The following is a 24551-nucleotide window of genomic DNA, read 5'->3' as shown; positions in this document are numbered from 1 at the left end:
CACCCTAAACATGAAAGAAATAAGGAAAAAACAAAAAGTACTGTAAGAAAATCTTCCTTCGTTTATCAGGAAGTAATGATAAATGAGATGCTGATTGGTGATTGGTCGTTCCTCAGTCTGGGAGCCCGTAAATGTACAAACTACTTGTCCGCACATTTGTTTGAGTCTCATCCAACATTCAGAGGTTTCTGTATCTCAGAAACTCTATCAGATTATTCAGCTCTTATTCTGAACTAAAAATAATTCTCCCAACTTCCACAGTGGAAGATCAGTGATGTCACCAGTGATGTCACCAGCAACGCCACCTATCAATTTAAACTGTGACCCTTTTTAACAGACAGTTTATCTGACAGACTGATGTTCTCCGAGTTACTCAGAGAGTCTTTTTCCTCACGGGATTCTTCACTTCCATCCTCCGTCCTTCAATCAGAGGTTACACTTGGGGTCCGTGACCCCTGACCTCCATGATTATAATGGGGATCTAGGAAGTGCATCCTGCTGAAGGATCGTAGTCACCTGAGCTGAGTCCTGAAACACCAAGCCGACAGCCGTACGTCTGGGCTGAAAGAAAAAAAAAAAAAAAAAAAAAAGGTTCTTTGGGAAACTGACACGTTTGGGTCACACTGGAGCAGATCCGGGGTTTTTTCCCTGCCATACTATTTTCTTTGTGTGAAAATATTTGTCATTTTTCTGCCTATGAAATAATCGTAGCTTACTGCAAATTTGTTCCTGCAGTCTGAAAGTGGGCGGTCCTTCACGGACAATGACAAATCAAAGGACTTCTTATTGGGTTTCATTTGGGCTTAATTGTGAGTTTAACATTTTACGTCCACATCCACATGGACCGGAGGCACTTTGCTTCTCATTTGGCTTTCCTCTGGTTTAGAAAGACCTCAGTAACTTACACAGGTGTTGTCCATGAAGATTCTCAGACACCCAGGTGGACAACATCCATCTAGACTAGATTCAAAACAAATGGACTTCTTGTTTGGAGCTCTTGTGGTTCTCCAATCAGTACACCTATAACTGAAGAGACCACGTGGGTGTTACTAAATGTCGTGACAGGAAGTCCACCTGCTTAAGACGTAAGTTCTAGATCCCAGGCCTGTTTAAGAGTTCGGAAACATCTGCTTGATTTAACCGTGGACAAAGAGTCTTGCGTTCGTGGGATGGTTCAAGAATCCACCTGCAGATGGTGGACTTCAGGCAGTTTGGGACCTGGTGTTCTAAACTTGGTTTGTTAATTACCGAAATTTCACACGGAGGATGAAGCTGAATATTTATGTTCAATCCAGATCATGTGAGGCTGTTCAAGGTTTGGATCAGTTGTCAGTTGGAGTTGGCTTGGTGCATCAGGACACTCCACCAGGAAAAGTAAAAGTACCGGACTGGAAGTACTTCCTACCAGCATTACAGTGACTATCTTGAGAAGCTCCACCCACTGAGGTAAACAGTTATCACCTCCGTAAGGTTGGTTCTTCTTTTTCAAAGTTAACCAGACGATTTCCAACCAGTTCAATTATGACTGAGTTGGAAGTACGGAAAATATCCACTGGGAATTTTTGAAGCCAGGCTATAAATGCACCTGAGCAATCAGCAAAGTGTAGGGAGACCAAAACGTGACTAACGGCATCTCGCCAACCCACCAATCCTCCCAGACGGTAAAAACCAACCCTCTCTGAAAAAGGTCAACTGAGGTTTCCATCCCGGGTTCAGAACCGGATTTCTGCTGAATAGTTCAGGAGAAATCACCTGCAGCAAAGCCTTCACACTTTTTTCCAGTTTAAAAACTGGAACATATCAGAAATGGTTTTATTATTGTCGTCATCACATCTTTCAAAGCTTATTAGCTCCAGCTATGAGCTATGATCCAAGTTAGATATTCCCTCATGATTCAGGATAAAAACGCCTCTTTAATTCAGTCACAAAGATTTTTTTCTGTTCTATTTTTATGCGAGCGAAGCGCCACACGAGCGCGCAAGCTCGCTCATGGCACAGGGAGACCCAAACAGGAAGTGCCAAATTTTGAGTCAACAGTGAAACAGGAAATGTCAAAGGTTGAACACTTGCTGGAGCTACAGTGGAGGATATTAACCTGTTTTTCATTATGTTGTTTCTGTGCTGCTGTTTATCCTTATGTTGTGATGAATGCTGGGTAAATGAACACTGCCTCCATGTCAACCAATGACATTCTAGAGGTCAGGCATTACTCCAGCACCCTCTGGTGGCTGTTTTTAGTCTGTGAAAACGTCACTGAACCCGGTACAAATCCATGTAATTTGGTCACTTTTCAAAGGAACACGTCAGTAAAGTCAATATAATGTGCAAAAGCGCATTTCAGGTCAGCTTGCTGTATAAATCTCACCGTTCCAGGCAGTGAGAGCCGTCAGCTGGCTGTCAGAAGCAAGTCAGAGACCAATTTTATTATCATTTTGCCTTAAGGTTTATCATGTCGGGATGCACTCTCGACTTTGCAAGAAAAGTGATTTTGCAGTCATTTAAGCACCGTATGATCTTCAGGCTGACCACACCTGCCGTCTTTGGGTTCCTCGACAGCGGAACGACCTTTCACCTTGGACAATAACACATTTAACTGGATTTGCAAGCAGTCCAAGCACCCCCACGGCTCCCGGCGTGCCCCAAGCAGGGACTATGGGGAAGCAAGCAGCAACACAAAGCGCATGTTTCCTTTTGCACAAAATATAAACTGGTGCTTGGAACCTAAAACATTTACATTTTTACATTAACTTGCCTTTTGCTGTCGCACCGTGTTACGTTTCTTAACCAACCAACATGATAAAGGTATAACATCAAGATAAATGTTTTATTTTTAATCTATTTATCACTAACATGTCTGTATAGCAAAAAAATGTTTTATTATTATTTTTACTGTTAAATATATTATCCACACTGAAAAAAATACTTGAACCAACTTAACTGAATTGTTTCAATTGGCAACAGCTGAATAAATTAAGTTCTTTGAAATGATCTTAATAAGTTAAATTAACTTAGTCCTTTTTTCAGTGCAGATAGTGATATATATACACTTATAATATGTTATTATTTTATAATATATATGTATTTAAACAGAAAGGCTTTCACGGTTTGACTGGGATGGTAACAGGCCACCTCTTCCCAAAAGGTGTCTTCGATCTAGGACATACTTTTGATGCAGGGAGAGACTTCACCATAATCATGTCTGTTAACCCTTGTGCAGGTACAGTAGATGATCACAGGCACAACGACCACTAAACCCAACATGACACCAACCAAAACCCTCCAATACTTCTGCCAGAAGCTGTTGATCTCAGGCTCAGACTCTGAGAGGAGACAGAGACACATTTTCTTAACCCACATAAAACCAAAACCACCACTGAAGCAGCACTTTAACATCTGGTGTTAAACAGCTCAATGTACCAGATTTATTCTGGCATGAATTTAAATAAAAATATAAATTTAATTCTGCTGGAGGAACACGCAGCTGAGTCAGAGTGTTTATTCACACAGTGTCAGAGGTCCAGTTTAATCCAGTTACATCAAACTGCAACCGCAGAACAACTGTCAAAAAAAAAAAAAAAAAAACCCCTGCAGGTTTGAGCCGGACCTGGACCAGAACTAAAAACCCTTCAGTGTGTCTGAAGGCAACAGACTCACCGTTTGATGCAGGACGTCTCGGCTCCAGCTCAGCGGTGCAGTTCACTAAGAAAAACACAGAAAACCAGCAACTTATCAGACTGAACTCGTCCTGACCAAAGACACGCTACGTTTGACTAAAACTTGCTCAGAGGCTACAGGAGAAATGTACCAGCCTCAAAAAACAAACAAACAAACAACAACAACAACAACAAAAAACAAAACAGCACAACCAGCAGGTTCATAACAAACACAGCTGGAGGAGGTTATGTGTTCACCCGTTTGTTTGTAAACAGCCTGGAAACCACAATTTTTCATATATTATGAAATTTTTCAGAGGATTCATATCCTGATAAGCAAGAAGTGATGCAAGTTTCTACATAACTGATGTAAATAAAGTCCAGGACATATTCAGTGACTTGGAGATGTTCATGTATCCATCCCCTGACTTGTCTATTTCAATTTCAATTTATTTTCCTTTATATAGCGCCAAATCACAACAGAGTTGCCTCAAGGCGCTTCACACAGGTAAGGTCTAACCTTACCAACCCCCAGACCAACAGTGGTAAGGAAAAACTCCCTCTGAGGAAGAAACCTCAAGCAGACCAGACTCAAAGGGGCGACCCTCTGCTTGGGCCATGATACAATGTCTGAAGGAATCTGATTATTTACAGATGTTATACCAAAGCGTTACATTACTTATTCAACCCATCATCTTTGCGTTTATATTTGTAATTCATTTATATAAAGTTGGAGAGATTTGCTTTCAGTTTGAGTAAGATAATTCTATTTTTTATGTTTTTTTTGGGTTTTTTTGGTATTTAAATGGCATAAACAAATTAAAATGTGTGAAATACCAAGTGTTCCAGTACGTTCAGAGGGCGCTGTATGCAACACTGTCAAATATGAAAGAAATTTGACCTTTTTTTTGAGGGGTATGAATTTCTGAAAATTTGTTCAAGTTGTTAAAGATACAGATTTTCCCAATTTTCCAAGATTTTTCCTGACTTTGACCTTGAATCAGGTCTTGCATATCAGGATATGAATCTTCAGTAAAAATTTCATAATGACATGAAAAATTGTGGGTTACAGGCTGATCCCAAACAAACAGGGCTGAAAACATTACCTCCTCCAACTTCATTGGTAAAGGTAATTAAGAGATAATTAAGATATTAGGTAATTATGAGATTATATTTTTAGATAAAAGTGGATTAATTAGTTTGCCTTTTTAAATGAAGGCAGATTAATCCACAATTAACATTGTAAATGGCAGATTAATCCTATATTACCATTTTAAATGAAGGCAAATTATTTCTAGATTACATTTTTAAATGTGCCCTGTGACAGACTGGCGTCCTGTCCAGGGTGAAGCCCGCCTCATGCCCAGTGACAGCTGGGGTAGGCTCCAGCAGCGCCCCCCCCCCCCCCCCACATGACCCTTAATCAAAGTAAATGAATGAATGGATAAAAGGATTTTTAAATGTAGTGAAATTAATCCTACCATTTTAAATTAAGACATATTGATCCTATATTACCTTTACAAATAAAGCATTTTAATAATAAAATACTATTTGAAATAAAAGGAGATTAATCATCGGCTACCTTCCTAATTTAAACAGATTAATCCTGTATTACAATAAACCAAAGGCACATTAATGCTTGATTACAATTTCAAATAAAGACACATTCATTCATGATTCATTTTTTTTAAATGAAGAAAGATTTATTCAAGATAATAATATGTAATAATATGAAATTATTAAAGGTAATTATGAGATGATTAAGATATAATGAGGCAACTGTGATATAACTGAGAATTGTTTTTAGATGAAAGTGGATTAATTCCTGAGCTCCTATTAAATGCAGGCACATTAATCCAAGATTGTTTTTCATAGATTACCTTTTTAAATGGAAGAAGATTAATCCTGCCATTTTAAATAAATTTAAGATTAATCCTAGATTACCTTTTAAAATGCAGACAGATTATTTCTATATTACCTTTTTTTCTTAAATGCAGGCAGACCAATCCTAAACCGCCATCATTCCAGTGCCCAAGCAAAGCAACATCAGAACCCTGAAAGACTACAGACCTGTGGTGTTTACTCCTGTTGTGGCTAAGTGCTTTGAGAGGCTGGTGATGAAGCATTTCAGATCGGTCCTTCCCCCCAGTCTGGATCAGCACCAGTACACCTACAGGGCAACCAGCTCTACAGAGGATGTATCATCACGGCTCTCCACACAGCTTTAACGCACCTCGACAATAAAGGGACAAGCGTGAGAACGCTTTTTATAGATTACAGCTCTGCATTCCTGTACCCAGTAAGGTGGTCACAAAGCTCCTCAACCTGGGCCTCAGCAATATTTTATGCGCATGGATTAAGGACTTCCTGTTTGACCGCCCACAGGCAGTCAGACTGGGCCCACATCCATCCTCCAGTCTGTCTCTCAGCACCGGCGCACCACAAGGCTGAGCGCTAAGTCCATTGCTGTATTCCATCTATACATATGACTGCATCCCCACCCATCCCTCAAACACAATTATAAAATTTGCTGATGACACCACTGTGGTGAGACAGATCTTCAACGGCAATGAGAGACTACAGAGATGAAGCTGACAGGCTGGCTGAAAGGTGCACAGAAAATAATATGACTGTCAAGAAAACTAAAGAAATCATAGTTGACTTCAGGAAGCACAAGGATGACCCCTCCCCCTTAACCATTAAAGGTGAGGTCTCCTGTTTTAAATTTCTGGGCACCTGGATCACCGAGGATCTTAAATGGGAAGTAAACACATCTGTGGTCAAAAAGGCACAGCAGAGGCTTTATTTTCTATGAACACTTAAGAAGAACAACCTGTTGGCTGAGCTTCTCAAGGCCTTTTATGACTGCTCCATCGAGAGTGTGTTAACCTGTTGTATCACAGCACGGTTTGCTAACTGCTCTGAAAACAACAAGGAATCCAACAAACGAGTCATAAGAACAGCAGAAAAGATCACTGGTCTCCCTCTGCCCTCATTGGATGATATTTTTAGAACTCGCTGCTGCCGCTGAGTGAGCAGTGTTCTGCAGGACGGAACACACCCCTCGCACCACCTTTTCTCTCTGCTTCCATCCGGCAGGCGTCATCGGACCTTCAAAGCACAAGGCTGAAGAGCAGCTTCTTTCCTCGAGCCATTACAGAACTGAACAGACACACCCAAACTTCAGTCACAGCTGCACTGCTTTCATTAGAACAATGGGGGACATGTGCAATATTGGATTTGAACTATTTTAACGTTTTAGGTATATTTATTAACTGTTGGATTGATTTTTAGCTATTTAAAGGTTTTATTAAAGTTCTGCATTTTAAATGTCAACTGACGTTTTAGAGGGACGTGCAATATGGGATGAAGACAGTGTGGGATTAGTGCAATATGAGTTATGTCTGCTGGGGACAGTGTAATATGAGACATATGTCTGACTGGAATGGTGTAATTTAGAGGTTTATGAGCTCCCTTCATCCCCCCCAACCCCCCAAAAAATCTCCTGATGTTCTGAATATTTACTGAAGTGTGTGTGTGTGTAAGTAATGTGTGAGGGTTGGCACTGTTTTTGAGGATGCACAAGCAAATTTCGTTGTGCTGGTTTACTGTGCAATGACAATAAAGGTGATTCTGACTCTGATTCTTTTTAGATGAAGACATATTAATACCAGATTATCATTTAAATGAAGGTACATCAATCCTGATCATTTGGACCCGACCACATAACTACTACACATTTGTCACCAAACACTCTGATCTGTATGATGTGGTGGTATTCTGCAGTACTCACCTGTGCATTTAACTTCTTTTATCTGAGGATAAAATAAAGCAAAAAGGTTAATGTTGAAGAAACATGTTGACCACAAACTAATTGTTTTCTATCAACGTCAACTGACGTTAATGAGATTAAATCAAAGACAGTTATTCAATAAACTGTACGTTGACCCTTCTGTGCTCTGCACACGGGAATAAATCCATGTCCAACAGTTCACATTACCAATTAATCACAAATACAACCCCAGTTCCAATGAAGTTGGGACGTTGTGTGAAATGTAAATAAAAACAGAATACAATGATTTTCAAATCCTCTTCAACCTATATTCAATTGAATACACCTCAAAGACAAGATATTTAATGTTCAAGCTGATAAACTTTATTGTTTTTATGCAAATATTTGCTCATTTTGAAATGGATGCCTGCAACATGTTTCAAAAAAGCTGGGACAGGAGCATCAAAAGACTGTGAACATTGATGAATGCTCAAAGAACATCTGTTTGGAACATTCAACAGGTGAACAGGTTAATTGGTAATACTGTAGGTGAGTGTCATGACTGGGTATAAAAGGAGCATCCCAAAAGGCTCAGCCGTTCACAAGGAAAGACGGGGTGAGGATCACCACTTTGTGAACAACTGTGTGAAGAAATAGTCCAACAGTTTAAGAACAATGTTTCTCAATGCTCAATTGCAAGGAATTTAGGGATTCCATCATCATCTGTTCAAACTGATAAACTTTATTGCTTTTGTGCAAATATTTGCTCATTTTGAAATGGATGCCTGCAGGCGTCTCTGCCTGAATGAATTTAAAAATCTGTTTTGAGCAGCTGTGTGGAACACCGGCAAGCTGTCCAGAGTCAACCAATCACCACTGGGGAAAAACTCCAGCCCCTCCCACCCAGGACCCTGAAGTGCACCAAGCAGGTTTAGAAATAAACGACTATACTGAATACATACGGTTATGATCCGATTCCAATAAGGTGCTGTCTGTAATGACTTGAAATTAAATGATGTAATAAAGCGTCCTTTACCCCATGAGCACAGTCAACTGTGTAGAGCAGGTAGTCATTGCAGCGCCACAGTGTGATGCTTTGGTCCGTCAGGTTCCTCACCAAACTTCCATTGAACTTGTTACCACGAGCGATGACGAGTCGCTGGAAAACAGAGAGTCAGGTCAACATTAAGATGTTCCCTCCTCCACCTCCATCAGGATTAGCCCTCAGATTTGTTTTTTTTCCCCCTCTGGAAGGTTCTTCAAAGCCCCATTTTATGATGTCATAAGACTGTCCTCTTACATGAAAATTCAGTAAAGTATGTCTTCTAGAATATATTCCATTTCTAAGGTGGAACTCTACTAGTGTATACTAAGGTACAGTGAGGAAAATAAGTATTTGAACACCCTGCGGTTTTCTGTGTAGGCTCTCAGTTGTCCAGGTGGTTTCCATATTAGAGAAGCTTGAATCTTCGACTGGACTGGGTTGCTTGACGCGAGAACGTTTCGCTTCAAATCGCAGAAACTTCCTCAGCTAAAATTCTTGCTCTGGTGGTCTGACTTCTGTCTTGACTCTTGTAGACAGAAGCCACAAACGCTGGAGTTTTAAACCTAACCAGACCCCTCCTACCAAAAGACTGACTGCTATAGGCTGGTGACTAAACAATAGCTCTAATTAGCATCTATTGTGCTCTAGTTAGCACCCTCCTAATGACAGGGCAGCTGTCCCTCCTTGCAAACCCTGCGGTTTTGCAAGTTCTCCCACTTAGAAATCATGGAGGGGTCTGAAATTTTCATCTTAGGTGCATGTCCACTGTGAGAGACAATCTTAAAAAAAAAAAACAAAAAAAAAACCAAAACACGGAATCCACAATGTATGATTTTTTTAAATAATTTATTTGTATGTTACTGCTGCAAATAAGTATTTGAACACCTGTGAAAATCAATGTTAATATTTGGTACAGTAGCCTTTGTTTGCAATTACAGTGGTCAAATGTTTCCTGTAGTTTTTCACCAGGTTTTCACACACACTGCAGCAGGGATTTTGGTCCACTCCTCCATACAGATCTTTTCTAGATCTTTCAGGTTTGGAGTTTCAGCTCCCTCCAAAGATTTTCTATTGAGTTCAGGTCTGGAGACTGGCCAGGCCACTCCAGGACCTTGAAATGCTTCTTACGGAGCCCCTCCTTAGTTTCCCTGGCTGTGTGTTTGGGGTCATTGTCATGCTGAAGACCCAGCCATGAACCATCTTCAATGCTCTTACTGAGGGAAGGAGGTTGTTTGCCAAAATCTCACAATACATGACCCCATCCATCCTCCCTTCAATATGGTGCAGTCGTCCTGTCCCCTTTGCAGAAGAGCACTCCCAGAGTATGATGTTTCCACCCCCATGCTTCACGGTTGGGATGGTTTTCTTGGGGTTGTTCTCATCCTCTAAACATAAGTGGAGTTGATTCCAAAAAGCTCTATTCCGGTCTCATCTGACCACATGACCTTCTCCCATGCCTCCTCTGGATCATCCAGATGGTCACTGGTGAACTTCAAATGGGCCTGGACATGTGCTGGCTTGAGCAGGGAGACCTTGCTGCCCTGCAGGATTTTAAACCATGACAGCATCATGTGTTACTAATGTAATCTTTGTGACTGTGGTCCCAGCTCTCTTCAGGTCATTGACCAGGTCCTCCTGTGTAGTTCTGAGCTTTCTCAGAATCATCCTTACCCCACAAAGTGACATCTTGCATGGAATCCCAGACCGAGGGAGACTGACAGTCATCTTGTGTTTCTTCCACTTTCTAATAAATAATCATAACGGTTGTTGTCTTCTACCAAGCTGCTTGCCTGTTGTCCTGTAGTCCATCCCAGCCTTGTGCAGGTCTACAGTTTTGTCCCTGGTGTCCTTAGACAGCTCTTTGGTCTTGGCTATGGTGGACAGGTTGGAGTGTGATTGATTGAGTGTGTGAACAGGTGTCTTTTATACAGGTAACAAGTTCAAACAGGTGCAATTAATACAGGTAAAGAGTGCAGAATAAGAGGGCTTCTTAAAGAAAAATTAACAGGTCTGTGAGACACAGAATTCTTGCTGGTTGGTAGGTGTTCAAATACTTATTTGCAGCAGTAACATACAAATAAATTATTAAAAAAATCATACATTGTGATTTCCAGATTTGTATTTTTTTTAGATTATGTCTCTCACAGTGGACATGCACCTAAGATGAAAATTTCTCATCATCATCAGAGGGAGTTTTCCACCCTGTCTCCTGTGTTCTTGCTCGGGGGGGGACCTTAGTCTTGTGAAGCGCCTTGAGGCAGCTTTGTTGTGATTTGGTGCTATATAAATGAACTGAATAATGGATGGACAAATGATGAATGACAAATAGAATGATGGAGGGATATAAAGTTTGATGGATGGATAAACAGAATGATGCCGTAAAGGGGCTGAGTCAAGAAACTTGAAATTAATATATACTCAACAAAAATATAAACGCAACACTTTTGGTTTTGCTCCCATTTTGTATGAGATGAACTCAAAGATCTAAAACTTTTTCCACATATACAATATTACCATTTCTCTCAAATATTGTTCACAAACCAGTCTGAATCTGTGATAGTGAGCACTTCTCCTTTGTTGAGATAATCCATCCCACCTCACAGGTGTGCCATATCAAGATGCTGATTAGACACCATGATTAGTGCACAGGTGTGCCTTAGACTGCCCACAATAAAAGGCCACTCTGAAAGGTGCAGTTTTGTTTTATTGGGGGGGGGGATACCAGTCAGTATCTGGTGTGACCACCATTTGCCTCATGCAGTGCAACACATCTCCTTCGCATCATCCGTGAAGAGAACACCTCTCCAACGTGCCAAACGCCAGCAAATGTGAGCATTTGCCCACTCAAATTGGTTACAACGACGAACTGGAGTCAGGTCGAGACCCCGATGAGGACGACGAGCATGCAGATGAGCTTCCCTGAGACAGTTTCTGACAGTTTGTGCAGAAATCCTTTGGTTATGCAAACCGATTGTTCCAGCAGCTGTCCGAGTGGCTGGTCTCAGACGATCTTGGAGGTGAACATGCTGGATGTGGAGGTCCTGGGCTGGTGTGGTTACACGTGGTCTGCGGTTGTGAGGCTGGTTGGATGTACTGCCAAATTCTCTGAAACGCCTTTGGAGACGGCTTATGGTAGAGAAATGAACATTCAATACACGAGCAACAGTTCTGGTTGACATTCCTGCTGTCAGCATGCCAATTGCACGCTCCCTCAAATCTTGCGACATCTGTGGCATTGTGCTGTGTGATAAAACTGCACCTTTCAGAGTGGCCTTTTATTGTGGCCAGTCTAAGGCACACCTGTGCACTAATCATGGTGTCTAATCAGCATCTTGATATGGCACACCTGTGAGGTGGGATGGATTATCTCAGCAAAGGAGAAGTGCTCACTATCACAGATTCAGACTGGTTTGTGAACAATATTTGAGGGAAATGGTAATATTGTATATGTGGAAAAAGTTTTAGATCTTTGAGTTCATCTCATACAAAATGGGAGCAAAACCAAAAGTGTTGCGTTTATATTTTTGTTGAGTGAAGACAAGTTTGCTTGTGAACTAATTTCCAAAGATCTGGTCTGATCAGGAACAGAAACCAAAACGGTAAATGGACTGCATTTATATAGCGCTTTTCCATCTGCATCAGACGCTCAAAGCGCTTTACAATAATGCCTCACATTTACCCCGATGTGAGGGTGCTGCCATAAAAGGCGCTCACTAGACATCAGGAGCAACTCGGGGATTAAAGACCTTGCCCAAGGGCCCTTAGTGATTTTCCATTCAGGCTGGGATTTGAACTGAGGATCTTCTGGTCTCAAGCCCAACACCTTAACCAGTAAACCATCACCTCCCAACATTGTTATTAATATTAGGTGAGGGCCATGGTGGTCTGTGGTTGGCACACCAACAAGTGCCCCTACAGTATTTTTTTTTAAATAAACTGGAACTGAACCAAGCAGCAACACCAGAGCTCACATTCTGACCATACTGTGGAAGTCATTTTTCTTGCAGTTCCTTGACTGGCCACTTGAGGTCGGCTCAAAAACAGAGCACATTCCTATAGAAACTCATTTTAAAAAGTCCAACTTTAGAACAGAAATAAACACGTTTACAGTCTGGTACAAAAAATAGTTTTGGTCTCTGTAGATAGTTTCCTCCTCCATGACAACTGCACAGGGGGTGAATGATTGAGTCTCTGAATGAAACGGAGCCGCTCGCTTGTGTGTGTTTGCAGTATTTCATTACAAACACCTGGAATAATCTGACTTGTTACATGATGAAATGTCCTCACGGATCATCTGAGGCTTTCCTTTTGTAATATTCATGCAGATTGAAACTCTTGTCTTATTTAATGTTGCATGCTAACAGTGTTAGCACTTTTAGCAGCTGTCGGTAGGTCCACTTAATGCACGAATACTGAGGAAATATGAAGCGGATAACTTACTGTCCAAACCAAAGTGAACCGTTATGAGAACCACCACACAGTCCCCAAAAATATGATTTAATAAACACACAAACCCAGGTTAGCTGTGAGCTTGTGGGTCAGACTCGGCAGGGAGGCGTGGTCAGGCTTTTTCGGTTACACACGGTGCCACCCATGCTCCACCCTTTTATACATTATACAGCATCCTCTTTTACACCGTGGTGTGCTGGGGACTGGGGGGGCAGCACATCCAAGGACACATCCAGGCTGGACTAACTGATCAGGCTGGCTCTGTGGTTGGCATGAAGCTAGTGACAGTGGCAGAGAAGAGAACACTGGACAAACTGCTGGACATTATGGACGATGCCAGTCAGCCTCTGCACACCGTCAGAGGAGCCTCTTCAGCCTCAGACTGCTCCCTCCCAAGTGCAGGACCAACAGACCGAAAAACTCCTTTGTCCCTCAGACCATCAGACTGTACAACTCCACACTCAGGGGAGGAGGAGTAACAGGAAGACAGAGTACGGGAAGGAGAGCAACAGTAGTAACCAGTAAACCAGTATTGATCAGTATGTCTGGTATTTACATTTGCAAACTGTTTTTTCTTTTTTTTTACTTTCACTTTTGATGTTCTGTGTGCTTCTTACCCTGCTTGCTGTTATACAATGCAACTGGAACCTCAATTTCTCTGAGAGAGTCTTCCCAAGAGATGAATAAAGTTCTACCTAGTCTAATCTCAGTGGTGGGCACAGTTCTGCTAATCTGCTAACCGCTAATTATAGAAGATAACGTTTTCATTACCAGATTATCTTTTCAGATAACTTTGAAAACCATTTCGGACCAATTATCTTTCGATAAGTTTTGGTCTGATAATTTTTAGACTGCTAACATATTTTTTCAGGCGTGGTGAACAAAGCTTTGCAGTTACAAACATTTATTAAGCCTAAAATCAGTTGAGTACCTACCTGTTAAATGTTTTGTAGTACAACACCTGGCAATAATTATGGAATCACCGGCCTCGGAGGATGTTCATTCAGTTGTTTAATTTTGTAGAAAAAAAAGCAGATCACAGACATGACACAAAACTAAAGTCATTTCAAATGGCAACTTTCTGGCTTTAAGAAATCAGGAAAAATAATTGTGGCAGTCAGTAACGGTTACTTTTTTAGACCAAGCAGAGGGAAAAAAATATGGAATCACTCAATTCTGAGGAAAAAATTATGGAATCATGAAAAACAAAAGAAAGCTCCAACACATCACTAGTATTTTGTTGCACCACCTCTGGCTTTTATAACAGCTTGCAGTCTCTGAGGCATGGACTTAATGAGTGACAAACAGAACTCTTCATCAATCTGGCTCTGTGATCGAATTGTAAGAAACCGCCTAAAGGAAATGGGATTTACATACAGAAAAGCTAAACAAAAGCCATCATTAACACCTAAACAGAAAAAAAACAAGGTTACAATGGGCTAAGGAAAAGCAATCGTGGACTGTGGATGACTGGATGAAAGTCATATTCAGTGATGAATCTCAAATCTGCACTGGGCAAGGTGATGATGCTGGAACTTTTGTTTGGTGCCGTTCCAATGAGATTTATAAAGATGACTGCCTGAAGAGAACATGTAAATTTCCACAGTCATTGATGATATGGGGCTGCATGTCAGGTAAAGGCACTGGGGAGATGGCTGTCATTACATCATCAATAAATGCACAAGTTTACGTTGATATTTTGGACACTTTTCTTATCAATTGAAAGGATGTTTGGGGATGATGAAATCATTTTTCAAGATGATAATGCATCTTTGCCATAGAGCAAAAACTGTGAAAACATTCCTTGCAAAAAGACACATAGGGTCAATGTCATGGCCTGCAAATAGTCCGGATCTTAATCCAATTGAAAATCTTTGGTGGAAGTTGAAGAAAATGGTCCATGACAAGGCTCCAACCTGTAAAGCTGATCTGGCAACAGCAATCAGAGAAAGTTGGAGCCAGATTGATGAAGAGTACTGTTTGTCACTCATTAAGTCCATGCCTCAGAGACTGCAAGCTGTTAGAAAAGCCAGAGGTGGTGCAACAAAATACTAGTGATGTGTTGGAGTGGTCTTTTGTTTTTCATGATTCTATAATTTTTTTCCTCAGAATTGAGTGAGTGAGTCCATATTTTTTCCTGATTTCTTATAGTGTTTCTTAAAGCCAGAAAGTTGCCATTTGAAATGACTTTAGTTTTGTGTCATGTCTGTGATCTGCTTTTTTTCTACAAAATTAAACAACTGAATGAACATCCTCCAAGGCTGGTGATTCCATAATTTTTGCCAGGGGTTGTAGATGTGCAGTTCTATCCTCTACAAACAAAAGAGAGCTGGTTCTAGAAGAAACTGTTCTATCCTCTGCAAGCAAAGGACAACTGGTCACAGAAAAGAAAAAAAGCTCATTTCTTTTGACCCAATACTGATACGCTGGCAATATCACCCAAGTCATCCAGAGGCATACAGTTTTAACTTGTGGTTAAAATTTTAACCAAACTAATTTCGGACAAGTTATTTAAATTAACATCACGTTTGAAGTTTTATAAAGTGAAAATATACCTTAGTACATTCACAACAGAAGAAATGCATTTGAGACACTCTGATCAGGCTCCACATGGACAACAGCATTAAACTCTTTGTATATTGTGCCTAAAACGCTTGTGAATATATTCTCTGGGTTTATAGACGTTGTTATTGTGTTTGTTTTATGTAAAAATGCCAGAAGAAGTCCAGGTTGCTTCTCCGTTATTTTCAATTGGAATCAGTGCAATCGATTCCTGTTTGCTCTTTAACATTTTGCTTATGTCAAACACTGTCTGTCATCTTTGTTCCAGAGTAATATATATAAGATGTCTGAAATTCAGTTTGCGTTGATTAAATTCCACGCATTTTAAACGTAGCAGAAACGGCTCCATTCTTGGGCCTTTGCTCTTCACACTGTACATTAATGATCTACCTGATTCACGTCCAACAGCAGGTTTTCAAATGTATGCTGACGATGCAGTGATTTATGTGAGAAGGAAAACAGTACAGGCTGTTTCAGAGGAATTGTCAAAACATCTGCACAAGGTAGCTGTGTGGTTTCAGAATGCTCGTCTGTCTTTAAATATAAAAAAGACAATGTCTGTTTGCTTTGCCTCGAGAAACAAGACCATAACGGAACAAATGAATTTACAGATAAATGGACAAAACATCTTACAGGTCCCAGAGATTAAATATCTGGGCCTGGTTTTAGACTCTCGGCCTAAATTTGAGAGTCACATCAAAAAAGTCTGCAGAGTTGTCAAAGCAAACCTTTTTACATTTAGAATGATCAGGGACCACCTGCCATTCTATGCTGCGCGCACTTTTATGCATTGCATGATTCTTTCCCACATAAGTTACTGCATCAGCTCATGGTCACAGGCCACACTTACTACAGTCAGGCCTTTGCAAATGATCGATAACAGAGCTGTGAAAATCTTGGATAAAAAGCCCATCAGATCACATCATTGTGTTAGTATTAAGAATGTAAAAATGTTAACTTTTGAAAATTTTATGAAATAGGGTCAGTTAAAGTTAATGTTTAAATGTTTAAACAGGCCCCAATGGTCCTCAGTGACTGTATAGTTCTTCTCAAGTCTGTGGGCTCTAGGACCAGAGGAGCTCAGAGCGGGAACTGTCAAAGACCAAGATGTTAAACATCATTTGGTCAGTCTGCAGGTCGCTAAAGCCTGGAACTCTCTGCCCACTGATCTGAAGGGAGAGACGAACTGGGTCTTCTTCAAACATAAACTCCAGGACTTTTTAATCAGAGGTCAGACATGTGACCATCACTGACTGCTTATTAACTTTGTGTTGAAATGTCTTTTATTGTGTTTATGTTTTTGTTTTGTTTTATGCAAGACCTATCTAGGGACGGCCATTGCAAATTAGCGCTTGCTAAATTTTTCAATTCAATTTCAATTTATTTTCCTTTATATAGCGCCAAATCACAACAGAGTTGCCTCAAAGCACTTCACACAGGAAAGGTCTAACCTTACTAACCCCAGAACAACAGTGGTAAGGAAAAACTCCCTCTGAGGAAGAAACCTCAAACAGACCAGACTCAAAGGGGTGACCCTCTGCTTGGGCCATGCTACAGACACAATTCATAGAACCATTCACGGACGAATATACAAGAAATGCTATTGGCGCACAGGACAGGAGGATCGCCAATACGAATACAACTCCCATCTCTGGATGGAGCTGCACCTTAAACAGAGAGAAAAAACAGAATCAGGCATCAGAAAGACAAAAAAATACAGTATAATTTGCCAGCATTAAACAACAAGAAAAACAGAGAAATACTAAGGTGATCGCCGGCCACTAGTCCTAAACTTCACTAAAAGACCCAGAATTTAGGTAAAGTTGAGGCAGCGGCCCGCTCCAATTACTAATAAAATGAATTAAAAGAGTAAAAAGGGTAAAACAAAACTGTACCAGTATGCTAGCCATATGAAAGTGAAAATAAGTGCGTCTTAAGTCTGGACTTGAAAATCTCCACAGAATCTGACTGTTTTATTGACACAGGGAGATCATTCCACAGAACAGGGGCACAATAAGAGAAAGCTCTGTGACCCACAGACTTCTTATTCACCTTAGGGACACAAAGTAGTCCTGCACCCTGAGAACGTAAAGCCCGGGCCGGTACGTAAGGTTTAATTAGGTCAGCTAGGAAGGGAGGTACCAGTCCATGAATAATTTTATAGGTTAGTAGCAGAACCTTAAAATCTGATCTCACTGGGACAGTAAGCCATTGAAGAGATGCCAAAATGGGTGTAATGTGGTATAACTTTCTGCTTCGTGTCAAAAGTCTGGCTGCAGAATTTTGAACCAATTGGAGACCCCTAATGCTGGACTGCGGTAAACCAGAAAATAGAACATTGCAGTAGTCCAATCTAGAAGAGATAAATGCATGGATCAGGGTCTCAGCATCAGCCATAGACAGGATGGGATGAATCTTCGCTATATTTTGCAGGTGGAAGAAAGCAGTCCTAGTAATATTTCTAATGTGGAGGCCAAAGGACAATGAAGGATCAAAAATTACCCCAAGGTTCCTCACTTTGTCAGTGTGATGTATGACACATGAGCCGAGGCTGAGAGTTAACTGGTCAAATTGATGCCAATGTCTCACTGGACCAAGAACCATCATTTCAGTCTTATCAGAGTTTAAAAGTAGGAAGTTTCTAGACATCCAACTTCTCACTGCTGCAAGGCAATCTTCTAAGGATTTTATGTGAATGAGATTACCAGCAGTTATCGGCATGTATAACTGAGTATCATCTGCATAGCAGTGAAAGGTAATCACTAAACGCCGCAATATGTGCCCAAGGGGTGCTATATAAAGGGAGAAAAGCAGGGGGCCTAAGACAGACCCCTGTGGAACCCCAAATTTCATGTCACTAAGGTTAGAGGTAGTGTTACTGTACAAAACACTGAGAACGACTGGTCAAGTATGACGTCAACCATGCAAGGGCACTCCCAGTAATCCCAAAATGATTTTCCAGCCTATCAAGTAGAATATGGTGATCCATTGTATCAAATGCTAAAATGTTTTAGTATGTAACATGACTCATGGAACATACTTGTCCCTATTCAAATAAACCTAAATAAATTCTAATCAGTATTAATTTTATTTATAAATCAAAAGCATAAGTCAGCACTGCTTTATTTTCCAAGACCTCCACCTCACGGTGACACTGATATGGAGTAGAGAGTTGAGCTTTGCTGCTCCTCTCAACTGCTGGAAGCTATGTAGTAAACAGGAGCTTCCAGCAGGGGGCAGGGCGCTCAAAGACAGAAGTGCTGATTCATTGTTGGCCTCTCTTCATTGGCTTCCTGTTAATTCTAGAATAGAATTTAAAATTCTTCTTCTTACTTATAAGGTTTTGAATAATCAGGTCCCATCTTATCTTAGGGACCTCGTAGTACCATATCACCCCAATAGAGCGCTTCGCTCTCAGACTGCAGGCTTACTTGTAGTTCCTAGGGTTTGTAAGAGTAGAATGGGAGGCAGAGCCTTCAGCTTTCAGGCTCCTCTCCTGTGGAACCAGCTCCCAATTCAGATCAGGGAGACAGATACCCTCTCTACTTTTAAGATTAGGCTTAAAACTTTCCTTTTTGCTAAAGCTTATAGTTAGGGCTGGATCAGGTGACCCTGAACCATCCCTTAGTTATGCTGCTATAGACGTAGACTGCTGGGGGGTTCCCATGATGCACTGTTTCTTTCTCTTTTTGCTCTGTATGCACCACTCTGCATTTAATCATTAGTGATCGATCTCTGCTCCCCTCCACAGCATGTCTTTTTCCTGGTTCTCTCCCTCAGCCCCAACCAGTCCCAGCAGAAGACTGCCCCTCCCTGAGCCTGGTTCTGCTGGAGGTTTCTTCCTGTTAAAAGGGAGTTTTTCCTTCCCACTGTAGCCAAGTGCTTGCTCACAGGGGGTCGTTTTGACCGTTGGGGTTTTACATAATTATTGTATGGCCTTGCCTTACAATATAAAGCGCCTTGGGGCAACTGTTTGTTGTGATTTGGCGCTATATAAAAAAAATTGATTGATTGATTGATTGATTGTTTCGGTCTGTAGTCGATGCTACCAGAAGCGATTCAGCTAGTTGCAAGTGTACCGGAGACAATACTGAAAGATATCGGTTATCGATTAGCTGTAGCTTCTGATCATTTTTTGGGTGATTTATTGGTACAGCTTCATAAAAGATAACTTTTCAGTTAGCTGATTAGCTGTTATCAAAGCTAACTTTTTGGTTGGCTGTGCCCACCACTGTCTAATCTACATTAATGAGTTCACAGTGTATCCGTGTGGGCGGGGCTCTCAACATGAAAAGGGGTCATTTCAGATGTTCGGGGTCTCGGTAGAAAACCAGTGGGTGATGTCACACAGACTCTCTGTCCAGGATAGAGACAATCTGTGGATTGAACACGAGGACTTTGGGGGCACTGGGCTGCAGCTGCTCATCCCTTGAAGATCATAAAGACATTTTTAATGTTGAAGAGTGCGTGTGTGTGTGTAAGTCTCACGCTCTCATCCTCCCAGCTCGTGTCACAGACGGGGCTGATGGGTGCGTGGTTCAGGTGAAACATCGCATCACCATCAGGATCAAAAGCCGATGTGCAGGTTAAAAGTGGCATGGACTCTGCTGTGGGGAGGCACAGAACCCCCCCCTGCAGAACTGCAAAAAACACAACATGCACTTTGTCACATTTTGGAGTCTCTGGACCGCAAACCCGCTGCAATCAGTCAGAACATCTGTTTAAACTGCTGTAAACCAAACACAGACAGATCGAGTCCCTCACAGGTAACATGACAAATCCCACAAAAGTCTAGATGTTCTTCTAATAATTCCAATAATATAACATTTTAAATGATACACAATTTTTTATGGTTTCAACTTTCTTTAACACTTAAGATCTGTCACGTTCTGTAAAAATGTCCTGTTTCTTTGTAATTTTCCTCTGAACTTTAAAACTTTATGTCTCAAAATGATCCACTTTGACTCTCAGCAGCACAAAGACGTTAATCTGGTTTTAATCTGGTTCAGATCATAGGAATCTGGAATAGTTTGGGCTGCTGTTAAACCACTAAAGGTGGAGTATCTTTTTAAAGGGATTAACTTTGTACCTTGAGTTTGACTATGATCTCTGTTTTCCGGCTGATTTCCAACATGTATTAGGAACAACACGTTACGGAATTTCCCAGATAGAGTCGACTAGTGGGGGTGAAGGTTATCTGCCTTTCTGTTTGCTCACCGGTTCTTCTCAGTTTCTCTGGCTCACCAAACCTGGTATGTGGATGAAGGTCACCCCAGAATTGACCATTAAAGGGTCATTTTGGCAAAGGTTAAGGTCAGGAAGGTTTCAAACCAACATGGACCAATCTTGGCAGGTAAATGGAGGAGTTACTCCTGCTGTATAAACAGCACTGGAATATAAATCACACTGAAGTATAAGTCACAACTTTTTTCTGTATTATCAGCTTTTTATTTTGGGATTTATGTGCATTATTAGAGTTTGTTTTGTTTGTCCTTTTGTTCCCGGGAAAGTTTGATACAAACAGTAATTATAATTAATATTATTATTCACAAACATGGTTTATTCGTATATAAGTCTCACAGGAGTAGAAGTCACAGGACCTCCAAAACTAGTAAAAAAAAAAAAAGCAAGAGCAATCAGAGATTTCTGACATCCGATAATCCAGATCAGGATCACTCCAAAACTCAGTGGAGTCCTTCATGGTCTAATATCTATCTGTGGTGCAAATTTTGACAGAAATAAATAAACACAGGTGATTTTATTATCGCATGTGCTTGGCAGATGTAAAAAACACAATTCATAGACAGAAAATATGGCAATAAATTAGTTAAAGCCATTTAAAAGTGTGATTTCTTTGGTCTGTATGAATAAATCTGGAGTTAAATCGCCTGCAAACACTTTGGAGAGCTGCTGACGTGTTTTTTTGAGATTTCATGACTACCTGCTTGGCTGTGCACTACAACAGATCAGGAATGATGGGAAAGTCCCCAAAAACAAGGCGATCATAAAGGGAAATGAAACCAAACTTTCATCAGCACGCTCACACCAACGGGATTCCAGCGTTAGTTTAAACCTTATCTGTTTGTTTTGCAATGAAATCTGTTGGTCTTTTGCGAAAGCAGCACAGAGTGCTTCAGTTTTTAAAAAGAATTTATCCACAGCTGGACAACTCAACGGTAACGGAACTACAATTAGTCATTTTTAAAAACATTTATTTATCATTTTTTCATCAAAAGACAAAACACCAGCACATCACATAATGAAGGTGCAGTCAAGTAGGTGACATGTACAACCCCAACTCCAACGAAGTTGGGACGTTGTGTATAATATAAATGGAATACAATGGCGTGTCAGATCCCGCTTTATATAAGACCAGCTCTCCGTCTCTGGGGTCCGACCTTCGTGTCTCCACGGGTATTACCCGGCGGGGCTGCACAAAGGCTGTTCAAGCTGGTGGCGAGGAGATTCGTCTAGCCGCTCACTGCCTCCTTCCGGACGTCCACCCCGCTGACGCTGATCTCGCACCCCGGTCGAATAGCCTCCTTCTGGAACCAGGATACGAGCCGGCCACGCCCGTTAACGGCAGCTCTCCTCTTATGGATCAGGGCTCTTGGAATGTTGCTAGATTTTAAATTTAGTGATTCGTACAGCGAGTCCCCAGGATGCGTTAATTTCGTTAAAAACCAGACTAACCTTTTAGAGCACTTTTTGATGTTATACACCCAAAAAACTTTAACTTTTACACCTTAAGAAGAATCAATAAATCCAATGTCCGAGCCTTAACACTTTAACTGCATGCTTGGAAATTTATTGCAGGTTTTGCAAGTGCTGACAACATAATCAAAATCGGTTATGTGATGATAATTTCACAACAGTAATTCAAATATAATCAGAATAATGATTGGCAGAGATTTTTGTTTTTGATTCAATAATGCTATCTGATCTTACTCTGACTGGACTGGATTAACTTCTCATCAAATTTCCTAGGAGTGAGGGAAGGAGGTCTTTTGATGTCAAAATCCCCAGTTCGATGAACTTGGTCTCCTCTTCATCAGCTTTTAGTTGTTAGCTGACCACGATCCTTGTGATGTTGTAATCCTTCAGGAAATAAATCCACATAAGAGGTTATTCCTTCTTCAATCAACCAAAAGTTGATCTAATCCATTCCGGTACGATGTGATGTTCCATGAGAGAGAAAACGTTGAAACTTCCCCACTCAGACTTAAGGCCAGTGATTATTCTCCAATGCTCTGCTACTCCATGACTGGACGGCCTGAGTGGGAGTTGAAAACTCTCTCAAATAATCTCTTATGTCTCCAATCCTCTCGCTCCTCGATTCCAATTGCAGCTCACAAGATGGTCAATTCTTGTGATCTCCTCGTAGCAGCGGAGAAGTGACAACAGCACCTCTCCCTGGAAGAATAACCCCGTTTCCTGTTGTTGTACAGTTTTTATACGAAAATTCTTGCCGTTGCTGGGGTGATCTTAGTAACCATGGGGATGATGATGAGTCCAAACCTCCTCCCTTACCCCCTTCTTTTACTGGAAGCCATCTGGAGAACATTTCCTGGCTACCGGTAACTGATGTCCCGATTGTCAGTAAATCTGTTGCGCAAGTTTCCTGTTTTTCTGTTTAACACATCTTTTCTGAGAATTCATTCTTTCTAAATCATGTAATATTAATCACATTTAATCATATTCAATCATTTCATTTCAACTCTTTTTCACATAAAAACATTTCATATGATCATATACAACATTTCCATTAATTATTATTCATTTCATATCTTATTACATCTTAATGTTCTAATCAGTTGTTTTTCTCCTCAGCCCTTCTGGCCTCGCTTGTTACATCATTAACTTCTTCTTTTTTCACCTCTGCTCAAAAACAGCTTTTCTCATTTCCTCTTTTTAACAGCCAGAAAAACAACTCATATAATCATTCATTTCACTTATTTGTAAAACACATTCTTCTAATCAACTTTTACTTTTTATCACATTAATTATTCATTTAATCATACAATCATACAATGATTTTCAAATCAGTTTATCAATCAATAAATCAATAATCAATAAAGTTTATTAGTTTGATCATTAAATATCTTGTCTTTGTGGTGTATTCAATTGAATATAGGTTGAAGAGGATTTGCAAATCATTATATTCTGTTTTTAATTTTCATTTTACACAACGTCCCAATTTCATTGGAACTGGGGTTGTACCAAAACCCGAATCTTCACAAATATCCAACACCAATACACCAACCACAGGCCCTCCGGAAAAAAAAAAGAAAGCAAAAGAAAAAAAAAAGAAGCGCACTCCTGTGACATTCAGTGCACCTTTGTCACCGTACAATAATACACAAAGTCCATAAAAAGAAACAAAAATAAACATGAGATCATCAATTTACACATTATAATCAAGTTTTTAGGCGCTGTCGTCGCGATAACCGGCAGAAAATGAATGAATGAATTTACTCCCGAGTTTGCTTTAAAGTATGTAGTTGTCAGTAATGGTTTAACGTTACTTCCTCTTCCTAAAATTATTTAAAGTTTTACTTACTGCTCAGAGACAATGTGGTAAAAATGCAGATAATCCTGGTGAAGTGCATATTGATAGCGACGTTAAGGTCAAGTAAGTCTGCTCGACACAGCATCGAGCTTTTTGAACCAGAAGTGTCAGTGAGCAGCGTTTCGAGCACGCCCCCATCACGTGACCACTGCGAGCGAGGCCTCGTTACGTCACACCACGTGTCGAGCTTCGCATAATCTGGGCGTTTCAATACGACCCACCAAGTATTTAAATGAGATCTGAATCGCAGCTCAAACCGTGGGTTTTTGAGAGGAGGAGATTGCTAGCGACAGTGTTATTGCCAATTACCACGTGAATCGGAGCCAAGGAAAGCATTAGTTTATATTTAGGTCTAGTTTAGAGTTCATTTAGTACATACACATAGGATCTAACATAGACAGACACACACCATACACAACATATATTCACACAGTACATCAACATAGGTTATAGTTTAGATTATATATTATAGGTAGATCAGAGACTGAGCTGAGTGACTGA

At 40.6% G+C, this 24551-nt stretch overlaps 1 protein-coding gene across 1 annotated transcript; it reads right to left on the bottom strand.

The window, feature by feature from the left end:
- Nucleotides 1-1787: 1787 nt before the first annotated feature.
- LOC117518246 lies at nt 1788-24307 on the bottom strand. The gene is made up of 6 exons (XM_034179331.1): nt 24042-24307; nt 19970-20121; nt 8462-8584; nt 7447-7468; nt 3655-3699; nt 1788-3320 (listed from the first exon to the last, which is right to left on the bottom strand). The coding sequence occupies exons 1-6, from the start codon at nt 24133-24135 to the stop codon at nt 3154-3156; spliced, it is 603 nt and encodes a 200-aa protein (XP_034035222.1). The 5' UTR covers nt 24136-24307; the 3' UTR covers nt 1788-3153.
- Between the last annotated feature and the right edge of the window lie 244 nt (nt 24308-24551).

This window comes from Thalassophryne amazonica, chromosome 10 (genome assembly GCF_902500255.1).
Source record: "Thalassophryne amazonica chromosome 10, fThaAma1.1, whole genome shotgun sequence".
NCBI classification, from domain to species: Eukaryota; Metazoa; Chordata; class Actinopteri; order Batrachoidiformes; family Batrachoididae; genus Thalassophryne; species Thalassophryne amazonica.
The sequence above is the reverse complement of the archived record's forward strand: the minus strand, read 5'-3'. Positions and strand labels throughout refer to the sequence as shown.

Excerpts from the sequence above, each read along its gene's own strand:
- LOC117518246 (XM_034179331.1), bottom strand. The coding sequence starts at position 24,135 with ATGCTGTGTCGAGCAGACTTACTTGACCTTAACGTCGCTATCAATATG. Across the intron at positions 8,585-19,969 it reads CGAGCTGGGAGGATGAGAGC|CGACTCGTCATCGCTCGTGG; the intron begins GTGAGACTTACA and ends TCTGTTTTCCAG. Across the intron at positions 3,700-7,446 it reads AAAAGAAGTTAAATGCACAG|TGAACTGCACCGCTGAGCTG; the intron begins GTGAGTACTGCA and ends TGTTTTTCTTAG.